The sequence below is a fragment of the Neovison vison genome, chromosome 1 (genome assembly GCF_020171115.1).
Source record: "Neovison vison isolate M4711 chromosome 1, ASM_NN_V1, whole genome shotgun sequence".
Taxonomy (NCBI): Eukaryota; Metazoa; Chordata; class Mammalia; order Carnivora; family Mustelidae; genus Neogale; species Neogale vison.
Genome location: NC_058091.1, coordinates 138,705,518 through 138,727,747, shown reverse-complemented (window position 1 = coordinate 138,727,747; position 22,230 = coordinate 138,705,518). Strand labels below are relative to the sequence as shown.

The following is a 22,230-nucleotide window of genomic DNA, read 5'->3' as shown; positions in this document are numbered from 1 at the left end:
GTTATCATCTCGGGGTCCTGGGATCGAGCCCTGTGTTGTGTCCCCTGCTCAGCGAGGTTGTCTGTCTCTCCCTCTGCCTCGACTTCTCCCCTCACCCCGCTTGTGTTTGCTAATAAATAAAATCCTTAAAAAACCAAACCAAACCAAAACTTGGGGCTTTGTGGCTGACTCTGAACTCTCTCAGCACCCAGGTGTCCCTCGTACTCCTCCTCCTTCCGGAACCCTTGCCGTGACTGTGGGCACGCACGTTCCCCCATGTCTGTGCTGGGAAATGTGCTCCAACTTCTGTCCTACAGGGCATTTCTCAAGTTTTTCTTGAAGAGATCATGCTTTACCCACGAGCTGTCTGGTTCTCCATGTTCAAGGGCAGAGGTAAGGGGACAGCCCCAGAATCTGTCAGCATCATGTTTGGGTCCCCATCCATGAGGGGGTAAATACAGACATACGGGAATGGGGCAGGATGGGGAAAACCATTTCTTATTTTTGTAACTGTTAAGAAAAAGGTGAAAGAATTCTTTTGTTCAAGTCTTATCACTTATGTCTTTTGACAGAAGAGCCTCCTGAGGCTTCTGTCTTCCCATTTATCCCTCCCTGCCGTGTCTTTAAAGCCCCCTGTCCAGGGCTGTCTCCTCTAGGCCGACCCACACCTCCCACTGAAAATACTAAACCACGATGCTTCTCTGGCCTGGCCTCCTCCTAGAGCACCTCCCTGATTTATTTCCCTCACTACCAAACGTACATCTCTGTCCTCAGTTCACTGCCCTCTGGCAAGCTCATAGCCTCTCTTCACTTCTCAAAGTGCACTCACTTCTTCCAGAACCTGAGCCACGTTTTATGACCACCTTCTTGTGACTCAACCCCTTGACCCTGCCGGGACTCTTCCGGGGCTCATGTTCTATGACTCCAGTATTACTGAACCCCTCTCTATGAAGCAATGACAGATCACTCCCGTCTCGATCACTGTTAACGTTTCCAGCAAGCATTAATAACCTAGGTAGTCAACACATGTGTGGCGTGAACAAAGGATTGCTAGAATGCGATGGAAGATAGGATTAGGCATAGGAATCAGAGAACGCAAATCCCCATCTCTCAATTTTTGGAAGATCATTTTCTGGAAATAATTGTACTGGTCAAGGGCTGAACTTCTGCCGCGTCCTTCCACCGCTACTGGTAATTATCAGTTCCGTACATGATGCCCAGGTTCCCGACTGCACTGAGCACTTCTTGAGCCGCACCAGCGGACATGCCTGGAGCGGATCCTAGCAGTTCGGCATTGCACAGAATGCGGCCGCGAGTGTGCCGCCGAGACGGTGACTGTTTGGACCTGGACAGGTGCTCCCCTGTCCCGACCAGGCAACTAACTTAGCAGCATCCCCTGAGTTTAAATGGTTAGCTTCCATCTCCATGATTCCTTTCCCTCTCCAGGAACTTTCTAGTCCTGTCCCCAGTGTTAAAATTTCATCCATTTATGTATCTTCTTCCACTTTCACCTACATTTCCATCCCGGACCAGAAAACAGAGTGAATCATGGAACGAACATGCTCGATTAGGGCTGATAGCCTCAACATTTTCAAATTTTCTGTATGGGACCAAAGTAGGTACCAAGCGGGATGTTATCAACGTTCTTCCTTTTTTTAGTGAATAAACCTGGTTTAAACGACAAGAAACGTGAAGACACAAACACACCATCTGCTTTAAAGTCTTTATTATCCTGAATACAAAAGACAGAAGTCCTTTAGGATATAACAGAGTTCTTTATGTGGAAACATTATTTTTTTTTTTACAAGTGAAAAAATAAATACCTCTTGGAATAAAGGCTTATATGCTAATATGTGCCATAAAAAAGTAGAGTTTTAATATTTGACAAAATGTCTGTGCAAAGAAACAAATGCATAAACACATTACTGCTACATTAAGGCAATATGAAAAGTATACTCGGAAATCTCAGTAAAGTGACAGTGTAGGTTTCTAGCTTTCACTGAGCTAGTATTGCACCCAATAAGGTCATCTAGGTGTCCCGACGTCCTAGAAAACCCACAAGCTGACCAGCGTCCAAAATGCCCCAGTGGGAGTGGAAAATGTGACTAAGAATGTAGAAACAAAGAAATTCAAAACCCCTCAAAGACCTAGGGAGGGGACCACCGGAAGTTAATACTTAAGCATTTACTACCAAAAAAAAAAAAAAAAAAGCATACGATAATCTAAGATACCTACGATAAGGCTCTAAAAGGCTTGATGGCTCGAGCAAAAGCAACCCCAGGGGATGAAGCTGGAGTGGAGGTTTTGGGAGAAGTGGGGACCCCACCCCCAGGTTCTACATGGTGAGGCTTCATCTCTGCAGGCAATGCTCTGCTTCCCGAGGAACAGGTGTCCCCTTTTCAATTTCAAAAAAATATCCCACCAACTTAAGAGCCCAAGGAGTGCGGACTGCTCCCCAGAAATCTTATAACCAGACTGGTAGCATTTTATAATCGAAAGACTTGGGGGAAAGAGGGCAGGGAGGGGGGAAAGGAAGCCGTGCATACTGAGTTCTGTCTTCCACTAGCCAGACCCGTTTATGTCTGACAACCTGCCTGTCAGCGTTTTGAAAGTCACAGAATGGACTCTTTGACATCCGTTTGCCTTCCAGTCGTTCTTGAGCGAGTTACAAAAACAGAAATGACATTAAAATGACAGTTTCTTTAAGAAAAGTTTCCTATTAAAATGTTCAGAGCTCCACGACCGTACAAAAAGAACCAAGTAAATTCTTAAAACGAATTCTTACAAAATTTGCTGCCACGTAGGAAACTTACCTCGGGATACATCAGGAGACTTCACAACATCCTTTCCTAAAAGGTACCCACTTTTTGGCTCTGCGGCCACTTAACTGACATCACAGATCCTACTTATTCCTCTAACTGGATGATGAGAAGAGTGAGTCCAGGGAACGTGTCCGTGTCCAGAACTCTTCCCGGCCCCACACCACCGGCGCGGACTCTCCACATGGTATGTTTTGGCAGCGAGGAAAACTCTATTTGTCCTTTTCTTCCTTTGTTAAATGTTGCATGGCAGATGGGCGTGGCGGGCTTTTTGTTTTCTCCACGATCTATCATTTGTGTGGTTAAGTAGCAGTGCGGTCCATGGAAACGTGGCAGGTCCCGTGAAGGGCACAGCCGTCAGATTACGGTCAGGTTGAGCAGACTGGTGTGGGTCGGCAGATAGACGTGCTGCACGTGCTCCACCCGCGACCTGCAGACCGGACACGACTGCAATAGAGAAGGGACGGCCCTGGTTAGGACGCCTCGGAGGATGGGTGTCCAGGGCTCACGAGCGGCACCCACTCTACTCAGTCTGCTGTGTAACTTGTGGCCGCGACTATTTCTAGATCTAAAGGGGAGAGATCTTTGTCGTTTCTCTCTCCTTTTTAAAGATGTTATTTATTTATTTGATACAGAGAGAGAGAGAGAGAAAGCACGCATGAGCAGGGGGAAGGGCAGAGGGAGAAGCAGGCTCCCTACTAGGCAGGGAGCCCGATGCGGGGTTCGATCCCAGGACCCTGGACTGTGACCCGAGCTGAAGGCAGATGCTACACCAACTGAGCCACCCAGGCGCCCTGATATCTTTGCTTTCCAACAGGTTTGAAAGTCTAGGGATTCAAAATATTATGAAAAAGTACAAACCGCAGGCAAATTATTAGGTTTTTCGTCCCATTCTAACCCAGGCACGATGAGTAAAGTGATTAGCACGAATTCTTGCTGTGTGGTGAGGCTGTGCTCCCTGTAAGGGCAGAGTGTGACCCTCTGGCAGTGGGATGCAGGAAAGCTGAGACCCTTCCAGAGTCTGGGTGTCCCTGGCTCAGGGGGCTGACCCGGGCCAGGGCGGCTGGGCTGATGCCATGTGGCCCATGAACTTGGCTCTGCTCTGAATCCCACGTCACAGCTTCGTATCCCCAGCTGGCTTCTCAGCAAGCATGGCCCTCCCTCAGCCACAGGGAAGCGTTAGGCGTGGGGGTCCAACCATGTGGGGGGTCCAACCATGTGGGGGTGGGGAAAGGCAAGTCCTTGACCTACTGTCCCTGGAGAAGAAACTCCTTGTTATTAACTCATTATCTACTCTCAGGAAGGACAAAGGCATCCTGCCAGCTCAGCATATAACCATAAAAATAGTTCTGAAATGAGCAGCTTTTGAAGGACTAGATAGTGTTTGGGGCTAATTTTAAAATAAAACCACAGTGACATTTAGCAACCAGTTCTTAGAAATGACATGTTGAAAAGATTATTGTTAGCGGAAAATGTAAGGTGTGAAAAAGAAAAACATACGTGAGTTGCTTTTGTTGATTGTATTAATATTAAAATTAGTTTGACTTGCTACCTAAGAGCCAATCCAGGATGCCCCCTCGAGGCATATGTGGCAATAAGAGGAAATTAATCACAGATAACCACAGCTGACAATCCCTCCATGGAACCGAAAGTGAGCTCTAACTACTGCTTCTCAGAGTTCTTTTTCCAATATTTTAAGTAAATCATAAAGACACTGCTCCTCAGTGTCAGGAAGCGGGGAGCAACGGTCCTAGCCTCCGGCTCACCCGCTCACGAGATGTTACCGTGGGAGTCTAAGCCTCGTTTCCAGAACCTAGAAAGGGTCTACGATGTAGAGCAATTACACTGTTGGAAACAGTGCGCTGATCCAGGGTGTTTCCCAAGAGCAGTACCTCTGAAGTCCCCACACGGGAAGCCCCCACCCCGGGGGTGCAGGTGGGGCTGGGCATCCCGGCTGGTGCTCACTGACCGTGAGCGGGGGGAGGGGCGGCCGCCGAGCACCCCTCACCTGCAGCTGGGCGGCGCAGCCTTCACAGCACACGGTGTGGCCGCAGGGGCAGAAGGCCGAGTTGATCTCCTCCTCACAGCACACCATGCACAGCATGGCCTCCTTCAGCTTGCGCAGCTTCTCCTGCAGCGCCCTGGTCTGCTGGCAGCTGAGGCCCTCACAGCTGGTGCAGTTCAGGCTGCTCTCCGAGGACTTAAGCGGGGAGCTGGGAGGGCTGTGCTCGCTTCTCGACACGAGGTCCACAACGCCGGCGTTGTACAGAGCCCTCCTGGCGTGGTCATACACCTCCTTTGACGTTCTTTTAATATCGAAGACGTACTTCTTGCCAAGGTTAATATTTTCATTCAGAAACAGAGAGGCCAAGTGGCCCTTCAGGTCTCGGCTGTACTGCATCATGACGGCACTGGTCACCGTGTCACACCTGCAGGGACAGACGGAACGTCCGCTTCAGTACCACAAGCCCCAGTATTCCCATGATTCGGACCTTCCGATGCTACCATGCCTAAGAATGTCCATGTCAGCAGACATTTGTATTCTTTACTGCATGCCCAAAAGTAAATTCTTCCAGGGTTATGTGTGTTAAACATTTCAATGATTCTACCTCTCTGTTTCTCCAGTGTCCCCAGAGGACCTGGGTTAAAGCAGCCGTCAATGGCGAGGACAGTGAGCGTGCGCCTCTACCTCCGGGGAAAGGAGCTCCAGTCAAAAACAGCTCGTGGCAAGAAAAAAAGGACATGTTCTTCTTTCCTGGCTTTATGCTAAAAATTCCCACCAATTTTCCATTCTGCTCCAAAATTTTTATGTCTATCTTAACAGGAAAAAGGTTAAGATTGCAATTAAATTTCTTAGCCTTAATTTCTCACATATTTGGGTCAAATCACAAGTCTGCTTTAAAGCACCTTCTGAAATGAGGGTTTCGCTAGTGTGGCTAGAAAATCCTTCCTGGGCGCCCAGTAATCGGTGGGTAGCCGCTCTCCCACAGAGATGACTTAGGTCACCCTGCTGGGGAAGAGCAAAGCAGCTGTGGGTCAGGCCCAACGAGGAGGCGCCGTGAGGGAATAAGGTCAGAGAAGCAGGGGTGTGTGTGCACAGCTCGTTCCCACGCACATGTTGTGGGGAGAGCGGGACCACATTGATAAGAAGGACTCCCGTGCTACAGCAGAGCAGGACCAGTGTTCGAAAGCAGCGGATTTCCTAAGTCCTGCACAAGATCCACGGACACAATGGTACCAGAAACCACAGGGACCTTGTTGTCACTGAAAACCTGGAGCTGTGGACCGACGCTAAGGTTATGGGGTACAGGGCGCTACGTGCCTGTAGAAAGCGTGGGTCTCCGTTATTGCTCGGTAGAGCCCGCTGGCCGCCCTGGTGCTGATCATCTTGAACAACAGCACCACGCTGTTCCCAGACTCCTTGGTGACGGTCAAGTACACGTTCTTTCCCGACTGGGTGGCCATCTGCACCACAGGGTAAGCGATCCTGAAAACCCGGAAAGAGAAAAGTGAGCCAGCCCTGGAGGGGAGATCTGTCACGGGATGTGCTCGGGACCCAGCGGGGCAAGCGGACGCTTGGTCTGGGGCTGTAAGTTGCCACTGCACTCCCTGCGCAGAAAGGCGTGGGAGAACGGTGTAGAGAGAAGTGCTGCCGTGAGCTGTGTGTGTGTGTGGGGGGGTGGGTGGGTGTGTGGGAAGGAGACTCTAACAGCAGTGAACCTTTTTGAAAAATATTAACTCTGCCACATCACTACACTTGAGTTCATAGTTTAAAAAATAATGTAGGGGCATCTGGGGGGCTCAGTCCAGGAAGTGTCTGCCTTCGGCTCAGGTCGTGATCCCAGGGTCCTGGGATGGAGACCCAGGTCAGGCTTCTGGCTCAGAGGGGCATCTGCTTCTCCCTCTGCCTCTGCCCCTCCCCCAGCTCATGCCCGCTCTCTTTCTCCCTCTCAAACAAAATCTTTAAAAAAATAAATGAAATAAAAAAATAATTGAATGGTTGTCCACGCCTGAGTAAAATTAATATCCATGCCCAAAATGAAACATCTGATTCCTAAAAGGTAAGAGTCTAGCAAATCCCTTTCTGGTTTGATCTATTTTCCTATGCAGAGCTATAAAGGGATATGCATGCTTTGGGCTCAATAAAAATGTAAGACATAGGTTACCTATTAATTGGGCAGAAGTCGTCTTTGCAAATTGAGATTCCTTCAGGTCCAACTCCAATGAGGAGCTTCTGGCCCTCGCTGTCCCTCACGGAATGCCACTCGATGCCATAGTTTTCCATTGCCGACACAATCTGCAACACCTGGTATTCGGCCGAAGCCTGGCTGGTCCCCTCCAACTCTTTATGCTTCGCAACAATGCTGTAGGACACCAAAAGGGCAGAGAGATATGGAGAGATGAACTGATGTGGACTTTAGAGAGAAATCAGTATCATTTTCACTAGTGAATCACGTGGATGTCAAAAACTCAAAGCAATGTAGCATCGGCATTTCATTTATTTAGCAAATTGACTGTAAAATACTTCTGAGCACCACTCTAGATCCCAAGTGTTCAATATTCAGTAGAAAAAGCAAGTGGGGGGCTGCCTGGGTGGCTCAGTGGGTTAAGCCTCTGCCTTCAGCTCAGGTCAAGATCTCAGGGTCCTGGGATCGAGTTCCTCATCGGGTTCTCTGCTAGGCGGTGAGCCTGCTTTCCCTCTCTCTCTCTCCTTGTGTCTCTCTCTGTCAAATAAATAAAATCTTCAAAAAAAAAAAGCAAGTGGGTATGCTGGGTGGGGTGAACTCGAAGAATTACGGAAAATCTCTAGAAATATATGTTAAATTTTGCATATAGGAAACTCACACACGTGTCTACACTTACTTTGTAAGTTTCACTGTAAGGGATTGATGAGATCATCTGCAACCGAAGACTGCAGGATTTATTCTACCTGGGATGGCAGACAGCCTCTAACCCAGTCTTTCAAGATCCCCACCTCCCGAGAGTCACACCCTTGTACACGTCCCTTCTCCCGAGAGTTGAGTACCAGCTGTGTTAACGGCTGGCTGGATTCACAACTCACTTCTAATGCACAGAACATAGCAGAAGTGATGGTATTCGGCCATCACTCGCTTCGGTATCATTCGGTATTCACTCGCTTCTGAGATTAAGTTCTAAAAGGACTTGGCTTTGGTCTTGGGTGTTCCCTCTTGCTCTGACTGATGGCTTGCCCTGGGGGAAGCCAGCTACCATGTTAAGAAACAGCCCCCCGGAGAGGCCTGTGTGCTAAGGGAGGAAGGCCCTGCCAACACACCACGTGAGTCAACCTGGACGGGGATCCCTCTTTTGGTTGAGCCTTTGGATGACAATGAACTCCACCAACAGTTTGCCTCATGGAAGATCGTGGAGAACCCAGCGGGGCCACAGATGGGTTTCTGACCCACAGCAGGGAGAGATACTGTTTGTTGTTCTAAGTCCCTAAATTTGGGGTAACTTACTCCCCAGGAATAGGTAACTAAGACACGTTAGGTCTCTTGGTTCAATCCTCGCTGGGACGAAGAAAATACCAACATACGTGATAGACTTTTGAAGGAATCTGTATCCTTCAGAGGTCAAGAGATTTTAAAAATTCCTCTTCCATAGCATTTTATATAAGGGCATTGATTTAGGTGGATTATGTTTGGTATCTGTAAATTTCTCAAAGAAAAGGCTAAGAATCTTTGGAAAATAACTGGCTAAATTGGGCAATGGCCTACTCTTAGCCTCACCAATTATCCGTACAGAGACCGTAGATCCATTTTCTTCAGGAAATACGGATAAATTCACTAGCTGTATGAACACGGTTACCCCAGGGCAGCCTCACCTGTTCAAGGTGGTGCTGGAGAGCTCCTTGGCACACAGTTCCTCGTAGCTGTACTTGGCCGTGTTCTGATTGTAGTCTCCAAATTTGGTCTGGGCCAAGAGGGCGCTGAGCTCCACTGCCTGCTCCGGGGAGCACTGGAGGTGGCCGGCCAGGAGGGTCTCCTTGATGTGCAAGAAGAAGATATGCCTGCAGAGCCATGAGAGAAGGAGGTTATCCCGGGGACGAGCTTGGTATCAAGCTTAACCTGCTTAGCAATTCCATAAACCGTTTTAGGTTAAGGAAAACACAGTAATTTAAAAAGCTACCCTGAAAATGCTTGCCAGTAAGGAGCTGGTTTTTTGTTTTTTGTTTTTTGTTTTAAATCATGAGTATTAAGGCAACATAAGTGTAAAAACTCAAGTTTCTCTGGAATAAAATGTGTAACCGAGACAAAAACAAATCGAATTAAGACAAATCCAGCAACATTCAAGTTATCAAATATAAAATAACTTCACACAAGTTTCTGCATTCAATTAAAAAAAATTTTAAAGAAATTATTTTGAGAAAAACTTGATCTCGATATGGACTTGATATCTTAGCTCCTCACCTTTATTCAAATGACCCTCAAATCTCTAGTTTGCCCCAACTTCTCTAAGCATGATATTCAAATGTCAAATATAGACACTTCCATTTGGGATATTCAGGATCCTAATTTCACTTTGTTCAAAACCAGACTCACCGCCTTTCTTCCCAAACGCACTTTTTCTCCCAGTAGAAACCTGAGGCTTATTTGTTATTTTACCCATAGACCCACTTTGAACAATTTGTTTTATTTCTACCTACTTTCTATCTCTGCAAACTCTTTAAAGTCAGTTGTAGTCTCCGTATTATTACCTCCTATGTCCTATTTGTGTCTCTCAACTGAAAATTTACACTCTCCCCCAAGACGATCTCTCTAGACTCTGCTAATCCACTTCCAAGCTACTTGCTTCTGGGATACATTTGCCATTTGTCCGCTCAAAAACTCTTCAAGGGATCCCAACTGTTTGCCAAGGAAGCTTGCTATTGGCATGAATCCGGGTTCCGTGGGTCTGGCCCCCAACGTTCAGCCACATGTCCCATCATTCCCTCCACCAACTGTGCTCCCAGGAAAGAGACAATTTCTCTTCCTGGGAAGACCTCGCATGTTCATGTCCTCGTGTCTCTGGTCTTGGCTGCTCCCTATGTCCTGAGGGGCATTTTTCCTGTCCCTTCACTGAGATACTCTTTCATCCACATCATGTGCAAACTGTTTATTTCTCTATCACAGTATTTGAAGTTAACTTTTACAGTGAGCTGCACATTAGCTGACTTCAAGTGTCTCGAGCACCAGAGAGCCTTGTGAATGGATGTAAAACCCCACATCATCTGTCGACCCCAAGTTCCATTCCATTTGTGCCTGTCCTAACGGCATACAATGGTACATGCTACGTTTCCGATAAGGTGTGTCAGACTCAGAAACTCCCAGGAAATGCCACCTACATTGCCCGTTAATCCAGACTGCCCGAGATTCCCAAAGAGGGTCTAAAACTGCCACAGACACACCAGCCTAGGTTATAAAATTTGACTCTGGCAAACGTACGGGTATAACCTTCCTTTGATGACTTGTTACAGCTTTTCAAACTTGCTTAAATACCACAATATTCCTCCCACTAACAAATGAGTTACGACCAACAGTAAATCTCTGACGCTGCTCTGAATACAGCTCATACGCCCAGCTTCCCGCTTGAGCTGGATACCCTGATTCCAGTCCTCAACAGTGCTTTTTTTCTTTTTTAAAGTTTTTATTTACTTATTTATTTGACAGAGATCACAAGCAGGCAGAGAGGCAGGCAGAGAGAGAGGAAGAAGCAGGCTCCCTGCTGAGCAGAGAACCCGATGCGGGACTCGATCCCAGGACCCCGGGATCATGACCTGAGCTGAAAGCAGAGGCTTTATTTAACCCACTGAGCCACCCAGGTGCCCCATCAACAATGCTCTTATTTATATACTGGTCCTATGTCTAACATCCTAGGTAGAAGGGACACATGAGCAATAGAAGAGAAGCCAGACTAGAAGTACAAGGGGGAGGGGCCCTATGGACAGTCTCATACCATCAGGCAGACAAGAACCACTAATCTTCCTTTAAGAGATGTTTACGTTCAACGTTTTGTGTATTCTAGAAAGATAAAGAAATATTTAGAGTTATCAGATTCTGACAAATACGGCAGGTTCTTCTGGATTCAAAGCCCCAATGACGAAATCACGGTAAGAATGCCTAAGAGCACGGAAAGAAGATAAGCACGGTTTTTATTAACCCAAACATCTGTTAAAGTATTTTTGACACCACTCAACTGAGAAGGCGGTCCCTACTGGGGCAAAGAAAGAACCACAGAAACAGCTTGTTTTCAAATAGCTATCGGAGCAGGGAGGGCTCACACTCCCATGAGATCGTGGTGGTACAACACCGCTTCAGCTGTCCAAGGCTTTCTCGCAGGCTGTTCAGTCAATTTCACCTTGGTGGACGTATCCCTGTCTCTGTCCTCACGGGAGGGCCAGCAGTTGGGACACAAAACTCTGAACACATGGTGATGGTAAAGAAGAAATTAGAGGCTGAACAAGGGCATCGTACAAACCAAGTCGTCTTCTCCATGTAAATACTGCTCAGGTATCTTTTAACTTCTTTATATTAACCTAGAGACTGTTCTCTGTTGCATGAGTGACGTTTCACCTCCAAGAGTCTCAAAATCGATCCAAGTTCTCTTTCTGAACTATCCACGCCCGCTCCCAGAGAGGCAGCTGCCGGAGTCAAAGGCAAAGGAGCAGGAACAGAATACGAACAGGTGGTCAGGGGTCTGAGACCACATGCGGCTCTTTTCTCAGCCTGTGGGTCAGCATTTCAAAAGGGGAGCAGCAGAAGGACAACTGGCCTTTTCTACGTACCTCCTCTAGGCTGGACGGCAGTGTATACCCTGTAAGTAGAACAGTCCTCCCCTTCCCCGCTAGGTGAACTTTCTGATAGGGCCCTTCCTGTATTCTGCAGTTTCATGGCTATCAGCGAAACTTTTCATTTGAAGTCAACAAATATTTGTCATTTATTGCCTGTGTGCCAAGCCCTACCCTGGGGTCACAGGGTGAACCGATCTGATAGATCCTTTTTACGTGGAACAGGTGGGCCTTTAGCATGAAGTAATGATGCCCTATTGCGGTAACTCCTCAAACTGGTTTTTGGGGGACGCGTTGATGCTCTTGAGGAGAACAAGACAAGGAAGCAATGACCACAAGGGTCACCAGCTGCGGTGAGCCACCAGCAGACTATTTCATGCCCTCTTCCCAACAGGGACGGTGGCACAGCTCGGAGACACATTCCAACAAGGAATCCAGTGATGGCTCAAGTGTTCGCAGGGTGATTTTGAATCAAATACTTTTTTTTCCTATTTTCTCTTGAACCATTTGCTCTGTAACTATCTAGTTCATGGACTAGCCCCCCGCCATCCCTTTTTGTAAAATGGGCAAAAGGTTACCGATCATATCAAAATAAGCAGAGGTGAGCAAAGAAGTCATACCTGCAATGAAATTGTTTAGGATTTGTTTACTTGAGAGAGAGTAGAGAGAAAAAGAGAGAGCGCACCAGCAGAGGGGAGGGGCAGAGGGAGAAGCAGGCTTCCCGCCGAGAAGGGAGCCCAGTGCAAGGCTTGACCCCAGGACCCTGGGACCATGACCTGAGCCGAAGGCTGTTGCTTAACTGACCGAGCCACCCAGGCGCCTGCCTCATTGAAAATTTTTTTTAACTAAAGATCAAAAGTGGTTGACATCTCTCATTGGCTTTAGGCTATGTGCTAGAATCACAAACAGAAAGAAAGTCTTTGGGGAAAAAAAATTCTTTGTCTTAAGCAAATATCTGTGAATATGTCCTGCAGACAAAAGCTCAAACTGAATTTTCTAAACATTCTTCTGGCTGCGTGATTCCTCAAGTTTTACTCAGTTATTAAGCAAATGAATTCCATCAATATGCGGATCAGTCTGGAGGCTCAAAGCGAAACATTCCCGCTCACTTGGGTCTTTGCATCAAGGGTACAAATGAATTCACCCCTGCTGTGTCATTATGGAAGATTTTAAAAAAAGGAATAAATATTAAGGAGATGTCATATTCTAATTAAAAAAAGTCACATATCCTTAAGACATTTTTGTTTCAAAGTCCTTCAAATTTCTTCTACTTTAAAAATTAATGCCGTTCCATAGCTTTAAGGAATAAAGTGAGTTCATTTAAGAACTGTGAGCCTAGAACTGTCCTCTGAACATCGGCTTGTCTTGTAAAGAAATCACCTAATAATCAAAGCAGAACTTTTTGGCAAACCGACAGGGGTTGCTGACCTGCCCATCACAGGGGGGTTGTACTCAATCACTGCCATCTGGTATCTTCCCGGTGACGTCATTGTGAAGAACTTTCTGTGACACAAATGTAAATCAACTATATTCACATTTGCTGTTAGACTCCACACTGGAGTAACCAGCCTAAAGCATCTTTAAAATGGCTAAGAAGTGATTTTTAAAAACTCTCCAATGCCAACAACTGAACAGTGTTTCTCCCCCAGACCTGACTGACCCTGGCCAGTGATGCTGGTGTGTCTCTCACCCAGTCAGACCCGCTCTGAGCTCCCCCGCGTGCCTGCCTCAGGCCAGTGAGCCAGTTCACCACACGGGTTTATTTTAAAACCAAGCTCCAACTGCCGAGCTATATTTAAAAAAAACCATCAAATTAAAAAAAAAAATTACTATACATTTTTTGTTTTGTGTCTTAAATTCCACTGAGATAAAAATCAGTTCATGACGGATCCTAGGCTTCAGTGTAAAAGCTAAAACTGTAACAACTCTTAGACAGACACATGCGAGGGTATCTCCATCCCTTGGGCAGTAGGCAAAGGTATCTCAGGATACAGTAAGAATCATAAAAGAGAAAAACGGGTAAGTCAGACTTTACCAAAATTAAAAATTTCTACTCATCAAAAGGGATTAAGAAAACAGGCAAGGGGTGTCTGGGTGGCTCAGCTGGTTAAGTGTCCGCCTGCAGCTCAGGTCATGATCTCAGGTCCTGGGATCGGTCCCACATGGGGCTCCCTGCTCAGCAAGGAGCCTGCTTCTCCCTCTGTCTCTGGCCCTCCCCCTGCTTTTGCTCTCTCTCAGTAAATAAGAAAATCTTTTTTTTTTTTTTTAATTTTATTTATTCGACAGAGAGAGACACAGCGAGAGAGGGAACACAAGTAGGGAAAGTGGGAGAGGGAGAAGCAGACTTCCTGCTGAGCAGGGAGCCCGATATGGGCCTTGATCCCAAGACCCTGGGATCATGACCTGAATTGAAGACAGACAGACAATGACTGAGCCACCCAGGCACCCCAATAAATAAAAAAACTTAAAAAAAAAAAAAAAGAAAAGAAAAGAAAATGGGCAAGCCACAGGAGAAAATACATTTACAAAACACGTCTCTGACAAAGAACTGGTACACAGCAGAATCTGCATGGATCAAAAACAAAGGCAACAACTCGGTAAAAATGGGTAAATGACGAGTATAGATACTTCACAAAAGAATATGTAGGAAAGGCCAATATGCACATGAATAAAATATTTAACATTATTAATCAAAAGAGACCTATCAATGACCAACCCCCGCCCCCCCTCACCACCTCCCACCCCACCCCGGAGCCTGGCGGGGATGTGGAGGACTCAGACTCTCAGTGGGAGGACAGAGTGGGACACTTTGGGGAAAGGGCTGGCAGTTACTGACAAAACTAAATGATCACCTCCTCTGTGACCCAGCTACCCCATTCTGAAGTATTTCCTCAAGAGAAATGAAATATAGGTCTACAAAAGAGATTGCTCTTGACCACAGCAGCTTTACTCGGAATAGTTGGAAAACAGGTGTTCACCAGCACAAGTACGGATCGACAGTAGCCTATTCACAGGATGGACTGCTATCTAGCAAGCGACAGCCGCTGATATATATGTTAACAATAAGATGAATCTCTAAAAAATTAAAATGAACAAAAGACGCCAGACACGAAAGAGCACGCGCTGCCCGATCCCATCTGTGTGAAGCAGCACAGGCAGAACTACCCCATGCCCGGAAAACACACAACCCTGGTTGTGCAGTGGGGGGCAGGAGTGCGGAAGGAGGGCGGAGACCGACCTCGCAAGGGCACGAGGGAACTTTCTGGAGTGGAGCTAATGTTCTAAATCTCAATGAGGATGTTGTTTAAGCAGACATATCCATTTGTCAAACCTCATCAAATGGTATAATTAGGACTTACGCATTTTGTCATATGTAAATATCTTATCAAAAGGGAAAAAAAAAGAACTGTAGACAAATGCAGAGTTCTACTTAAGGATATGGATACTGAAGTCTTTAGGGGGAAGTGTACTTACCCAAAACTTAGTTTGAAAAACATCAAAAAATAAACTTGTGATAAAGCAAGTGTATTAAGCTGATTAAATTATAATAGTAGAATTTAGATCAGGATATTGGCTGTTCACTGTAAAAATCTTCAACTTATCTACATGTTTGAAAATATTTATAGTAAGAGGCTCAGTAAATAACATTGGTGGAAATCCTTTTGGTCATGGTTCAGAATTCAAATGAACAGCTACCTATCTTAAAATGAACTATCAAATCTACTACACTCCATGGAAGGCTTGTGATTGAGAAGCTGTCAGGACCAAATAATGACCAAGTCAGGTCTCTATTCAGCTTAAGGAAATCCTTCTCAAAGCCGAAAATGGGAATCACGGAACAAATTTGTTCTTCCTCAGATTCCAAAGCAGTTAAAAGACACAGGGTTGGTGGTAGGGCAGAAAGGGAATGGAAACCTCCTATCTCAGAAGTGATTAACAGAAGCAAGAGATCTGCACTTAGAAAAAATAGGATTACTAACTCACAACAGATACCTGACCTAGGCAAAGAACAACCCAGGTTATCCCACAGTTTAAATGTGTTCCCTACAAGATCTTTCCCAATGGTCTGGATCGTGGGGAGTGCTGTTAGATCCAGGAGAGTTCTAGAAACAGGCTACAGTGGGGCATGACTGAGAGAGGACCTCATTCGCCTGGAGCTGTGTGTCACTGGGCACCCTGAGTCTGACTCTATGTGCCATCTAAATAGTCCACTTTTAGTTCAAATGACAGATTTAAAATTAAAAGTTCATTTTGGTTACATAAAAAATCAATTTCTTAATGTTCTTTGGAAACTTCATACAAATATACAAGTATGAGAAATTCATAAAGATACTTGAACGTGTCTAGACGGGAGATCTGTGGCTAAAATAAATCTATAGTCCTATAAACATCCTATATTCTGCGCAAAAAGAAAGACTTAATAGTTAAATTAGAATTCAGAAATCTAAATACTTTCTGAAAACAGTAGCAAAGTCTGCTTTTCTTTCCTGGAGCCTGTTTTGTCCTTGGTCATACAAAAAAAGAAAAAGAAAAGGAATGTGTCATTCTACTCTTTGGCACAGAGTTGATATGAAAAACATAGTGACACCTTTACAGCAGATAAATATTGCTGCAACAGTATCTACAAAACATAGGCACTCTGAACCCCACAAAGGTAAATTACGCTAAGCAGGCTTTACCAACAGTGACAACGTACTGAAAAATTTTGTACATAATTACAAGTCCTGGCTAGGATCCATCTGATTTGGTTTGAATACCTTTTAAAAAATATTTTATTTTTTAAAATTATTTTTAAAGAGAGAGAGAGAGAGAAAAAGCACCAGAACAGGGCGGGTCAGAGGGAGAAGCAGACTCTCCACCTGGCGGGGAGCCCAATGTGGGACTTGATCTGGAGACTCAAGGATCATGACCTCAGCTGAAGGCAGACTCTGCCCATGGTTGCATCTGGCACTTGCTTTATGGATTCAATGGGCCATCTTCCCTGGATTTTGACATCCAAGTGATTCTTTGCTGGGAGAAAGGGGACACATGGTTCAGTAAGTACTCAGAACCTACAAACTGGCTGAAAATTAGATTAAGAGAGCCTCTTGCTTGAAAACTATCTGAATTTCATAAACGGTCCAGGCAAGAGGTAGCATATTTTAGATGAGAACTCATAGCCACAGTAAACAAAAGGCTTGGAGTGGGGTAGAAAGAGTGAAGGAAGGAAGCAAAAGAATGCCAAGCACGGAGAAAATTCTTAACAGACAGTAATCACTACAAAACATTTTTTAATGTTGAGATTTCTTTTAGATTGTCTCAAACTTTTCAGTTTATAGAAGCAAACCGGTAAACGTTTCACTAGCTGTAAGAAAATTTATATTATGAATATCTGTCAACCCCATTTTTATTTCTAATTTCTTAATTCATTGATTCAACAAATGTTTATGCACCAGACACCTGGTAGACTCTGGGGATACAATGTTGATCAGCCCCCCGTTTCACGGAATTTAAATTATTAGAGTAGCTGACAATAAACAAATTGTCACATAAGTAAATGGCAGTGTTACATGCTCATTAGATGCTATAAAGAAAAGCTTCATGATGTCTTGGGACAGTGCAGTCTCCTGGGCAGACCCAGCAAAGGCTTTCCCAAGGAGCAATGGAAGACAGCGGGATTTAACCAGTGGAGTCAAACTCAGCACACCACTGGCTCTTGATGAAATTCAACATTCAGGATTACAGCATTTCTCTGAACATGTAGTTCAAGACTCTTGGAACCCTTGTACTGTGGCTGATTTCTGGGAAAGAGAATTCAGGTGTTGATGAGTCTTAAGGACGTGTGGGAGGGCCCCTAGCAAAGATGACAGAACTCTGCTAAAATGTAGCAAAGTCAGGAGAAACAAAGATTTTATTGGCAGTGGGCGGTATAATCACCATCTCTGAAGATGAAGCATGTAATTCTCAAATCTCTGGCTTTGAAAATGTTGACAAAATCTGGTCTCAATTGCTGTGAATAACTGAGAGACTTTAAAAGGCAAGAATTTCAAAGATCATTATTATTTCAGATCTACCTCCAGAATACACTGGTTTCACTTTTAGTTTTAATGAACAGCATGGTAAACATCTGTGGAATATACCTGCTTGTTTCTGCCTCTGAAATGACCGCTGAGTCTGAACCAGACTCTCTGGTTACTTTCCAGACACCCCTTCCCCCCCCACCCCAAACCTGCCACCACCTTCAAAGCCAAACATAATAATCTAGGTAAAGAACCAAATCTAAAATTAGGTCAAATCAGAGACCATATTAACTGTATCAATCTAAGCAGAAACTTGATATGGTTTCTCTTCCTTCATTTTTTTTTGGGGGGGGGCAGGTCTTCAGAAAAATATATTTAGGAAAACATTGAGGAAAATAAGATAGAGAGGAAGCAGAAGCAAAGGAAAAAAAAAATTACTGCTAGAAAGGATTTTTAGAGACAAACTCTTCCTGGGCTTTCAACTTGAGAAGCAGCTCAGGGTTGGCTCAGTCCTGGAAGTCTGGACACTCTGGTAGTTGGGGGCAGAGCTGTACCTAGAAAGCAGCACTTCTGCCCCCCTCCCCTCCCAACTGCTCTCCTGTTACCAACAGGCCTTCCTGTGGCTGCCTCCTTAATCTGATGCAAACTAATACATTCACTGCCCCCACTTTGACCAGCTCTACCGTGAGTAGGCCACTTTAATTCTCCACAGAGACCAATTTGGCCAGGATAGTTCAGAACCATTTAATAAACTATCCAGACACTTTCAGTATACTAAATATCCCCTCCTGACTTGACTTTGAGATGGTAGAAAATCACAGCTCGTAACTGGACTGGCAGAGCTGTGTTTACAGACCATGTAAACAGATCTACTTTATTTTCACAGGAGTTCCTATAAATATTTTATAACGAATTATTAAACATCAAAAAGTTTACCAACTAGCTTTATCTGACTGACATGGCGTGAGAGAAAATCAGTATTTTTGCTCCAGAGTTACATGCACATAAAAACAAGGCTAATTTTAACTATAATGGATCCAGCACAACTTGTGATCCTAATAAAAAGGTACAAATGTTAATTGCAATCACTTTAGTTACTAAAGCAGAATGCTCTATGCTTTAGGTGGCATTTTCTTCAAATTCTGTATTTTGGACAACCCCATGAAAAACCAGTAAAATTCACCAGTATTTTAAAAGCAAATCAAATGCTTAGGTCACGCTAACTTTTTGATAAGATTTCAAAAGGAACTGGAGTAAAAAATTACCTAGGTAACTAGGTATATATTCTCTGAGTGCTATTAAGCATGAATCTCAAGAGTTAAAGTCAACTAGTCAACAAAGTAGGAAATTTCTAACTCAGAATATCTCAATTTCTTGCATGAATAAAATGGACTTAATAATGGTTATTAACTCAATTGCAGAAAGCACAGGTAAAGACCATCCAGTGGCAAACTTTAAAGTCTATAATCATTCATAACACCATTGGATCACGCTATTATGACTGCAGCTATCGTTTAAATGAGATGTAGTTGGTCCTCAAAGCTTCTGCAGATTTAAAAAATAAAGCTATAACATCAAAATAGATTTGCATCCAGAGATCTGCAAAGGATTGCAAAACTACGCAATGAAAATTCCAATATGTTGTAGTATGTGTGTGTGTGTGTGTGTGTGTGCGTGTGTGTGTGCGTGTGTGTGCATCCTTTTCTCTTACTCGACTCCAAGTTATCACACTGAAGTGCAGAGTGGAAACTTTCATGAATCAGCCTTAAGTTAAAAAACAAACCAGCAAACAAACAGCACCTATTCTGATTAATATAAACAGCTAAAACAATCTTAAACATTCAATTATGTGAATATTTTGCAAGACACTTTCAGGAACACTAAGAATGCAATATACTAGCTTGCCCAGAGACAAATTGAACATTTCCCTTACCCTTTAATAAAGTTCGGTAACAAGGTAAAGGAGACATTTCAAATTCAAATAAACAGTATTTCAAAATGTTTCTATCAGTCCTTCAGCAGAGGACAAAAAAAAATGACATGCTAACAACTCTTAAAGGATTTTGCTCACTTATCTTTACTCAAGATTGTCACACTCACGTTTTTCAATCGTGAAAATTTGCCATGCACTGTGCATGGCAAATTTCCAAACCAAAGGATTATGAAAAAATATTAGAACTCAGATCCAAAGTTTGTTATTTTTAAAAGTCGTTTTCTTTTTCTTTCGTTCTTTTTTTTGTACCATGCCGCTATATGATTTAGATCTCTTACATTTCAGCAATAAATACTGAACGCCAGTTACTTAATTTGGCTCATCCTTGAGAAGTATTACAGTCAGTCCAGGGGAGTGTTTCTGTTTGAAAAAGGAAACAACATGCTCCGGTTGTCTACCATGGCTGGTGGTTTTCTAGAAGTAAAGAGATGAATTCAACAACCTAAACAATCATGTGTTATTTATCTATAGGTTGGAGTTCGATTACACTGGCCTTACAAAGTTCTCTTACCAAGTACACAAGAAACTTAAAAACTTCTACAATTCTGCTCTGAGTCGGACAGAGCTCTTTGCTGCATATTGTAATCTGACACTACGCAGAAGTTGACTAAGTTTAAGTAACCCAAGAGGAACTGTTTCCTGCTTTCTGTTAGAACGGTCTACAGTGACCTGTAGTAACACAGCTGAAGCAGAGGTTACTATCGGGCATTATGCCGCTATCAGGAAGTCAGTTGGGGTTTTAACCTTTTCTTTTTTTCTTTTCTGCGTTGTGGCACTGATCCCGAGTGTTTGTAAGTATTCAACCCTGCTGCCTCATTGTTTACAAGACAAGAAAAACCTCAAGAGCTAGAAAATGCCCCACAGGCCAACTGGGCAGCTCCCTGTTCACCTCAAAAGAAGGGCTGGGCCGTGGAAAACTTCTCAGTTTCGAACCAGCTCACTCTGTATTAAACCATTTGCCTGTGAACATCGCTGGGGAAGGGCAATGGCCCTTTCTAAGTGGAATCAAAGGTCTATCTGACATTGGTTTATTTCGGTATCACTTTACCTAGTCTGCTCCTGTAAGATGAGATGAGGCTCCACGAAGAACTTGACTCTCAGTTTAAGCCGGTAAGGGGCTAGCCCATCCATCTGCTGGGAGATCCGATTTCTCAGATTTAGCCATAAACTTTCACCTTTGCTACCCGTAAATTGCAGTCCAAAATAATCAACTTCTATAATTCCCAACCGCCTGCACACCTAGAACAAAAATGAAGGCAACAAGGATGAGGAGATGGTTCATGGAGTCCAAGCAAACCCAAGGACACCATCTGGGTCTAAGATTCCTGTCTGCTTTTCAACAAAGTTCAACAAAGGTGTTACAGTGCCTGTTTTAAGCTGTAAGAACAAAGTTCTAAGATCCCGGTGTTGCTAAACCAATAGAGAGGCTTGTGCTTCCTTTATCACCCAGGACACTGTCCTCTGCAGTAGAGTAAAAGATGTCCTCAAAAGCAGCCTTCCAGAAAGGCTGAGGAAGGGAATCTACAGGGTATTTTCCCTCTTATTCCAATCACTGGAATTTCCTCCACCAGCACAATCTGCACAGCTGATCTGGCAGATTATCTGGACAATTTTAACCATCTGGACTCCAAAAAAACAAACACATTGAGGAAACACGCCACAAGTGTCAGCTAAGCTTGTTACAAGAGGTTTTGCAAACATCTCAGGTCTAGGGGGTGTGAGGGCACAGCTTTCCACTTGAGATCAAATTTGCTGTCTGTCCTACCAACACGCACTGTTTCGAACCATTCTTCTCGACTCCTAAGGAAATGCGTGCTTTAAAGGCAGCAGAGTGCATGACCAAAACCCACGGTCCTCTCGATCCCCGCAAACGGGGAGGTGCAGGTGAACGGTCCATTTGAGAAGCAGCAAGAGACGAGGGCCCCGCTTGTCTGCCAAGCAACCCCAGGGACCTGCGACCGCCAGCAGCCACCTCATCTCAGGGCTCAGCTGGCGCTGCCAGACCCCGCAGGGACCCGACAGGCGGCATCAGGCACACACCTGCGGCAGGTGTGCTGGGCCGCCTTCTTCGGGAAAGTGCGGGGTTTTGGGGGGCAGGGTGGCAGGCCCGCCGCGCGCGTCCTCCGCACCCCCCCCCACGCGCTCGCAGCCTGCAGGGACCGCGTGCCCCACCGCCGCGCGGAGGAGGGGGCGCGGGCCGAGCGCCCGGGACGCGCTCCCCCCCGGCCGCCGCCGCAGCGCCGCCCGCCCCCCGGCAAGCCGCGCTCCCCGGAGCCTGGCGCCGCCGCGAGGCCCCTCGGCCTCGGGGGACCAGCCGACCCCCACCCGCGCCTGACCCCCCGTCGTCACCTGGTTGAGGCAGTCCTCGCCGTTGGCTTTCGCCTCCACCTCCACCTCCATCAGCACCGCGTCCGGCCTCGTCACATAGCACAGCATGGCTGGGGCCGCCGCTGCCGCCACAGCCGCCTCCTCTTCGGTGCGCGCGGGGCTGCCGCCTCACCGCGGCTCAGACCCAGCCCCGGGCTCGGCGAGGCTGGCCCTCGGGAGGCTGCAGCGCCGCAGTCCGCTGCCCAGCGCCCCGCGGCCCCCCGTGCCCTCCTCCCCTCCACCCCCTCGCCAGCCCGCCCGCCCGCCGGCTGCCCGGTTCTCCGCCGC

General features: G+C 45.6%; 1 protein-coding gene across 1 annotated transcript; it reads right to left on the bottom strand.

The window, feature by feature from the left end:
- Positions 1-1,688: 1,688 nt before the first annotated feature.
- On the bottom strand, positions 1,689-22,132 carry LOC122912934 (myosin regulatory light chain interacting protein). Its single transcript, XM_044259341.1, has 7 exons — positions 21,925-22,132; positions 20,624-20,814; positions 8,641-8,826; positions 6,965-7,162; positions 6,121-6,285; positions 4,807-5,227; positions 1,689-3,245 (listed from the first exon to the last, which is right to left on the bottom strand). Exons 1-7 carry the CDS (start codon positions 22,009-22,011, stop codon positions 3,156-3,158), a joined length of 1,338 nt encoding a protein of 445 aa, XP_044115276.1. The 5' UTR covers positions 22,012-22,132; the 3' UTR covers positions 1,689-3,155.
- Positions 22,133-22,230: the final 98 nt, after the last annotated feature.

Excerpts from the sequence above, each read along its gene's own strand:
- LOC122912934 (XM_044259341.1), bottom strand. The coding sequence starts at position 22,011 with ATGCTGTGCTATGTGACGAGGCCGGACGCGGTGCTGATGGAGGTGGAG. Across the intron at positions 20,815-21,924 it reads GCGAGGACTGCCTCAACCAG|GTGTGCAGGCGGTTGGGAAT; the intron begins GTGACGACGGGG and ends TTTTTGTTCTAG. Across the intron at positions 6,286-6,964 it reads GACTTCTGCCCAATTAATAG|GATCGCTTACCCTGTGGTGC; the intron begins GTAACCTATGTC and ends CCGGGTTTTCAG.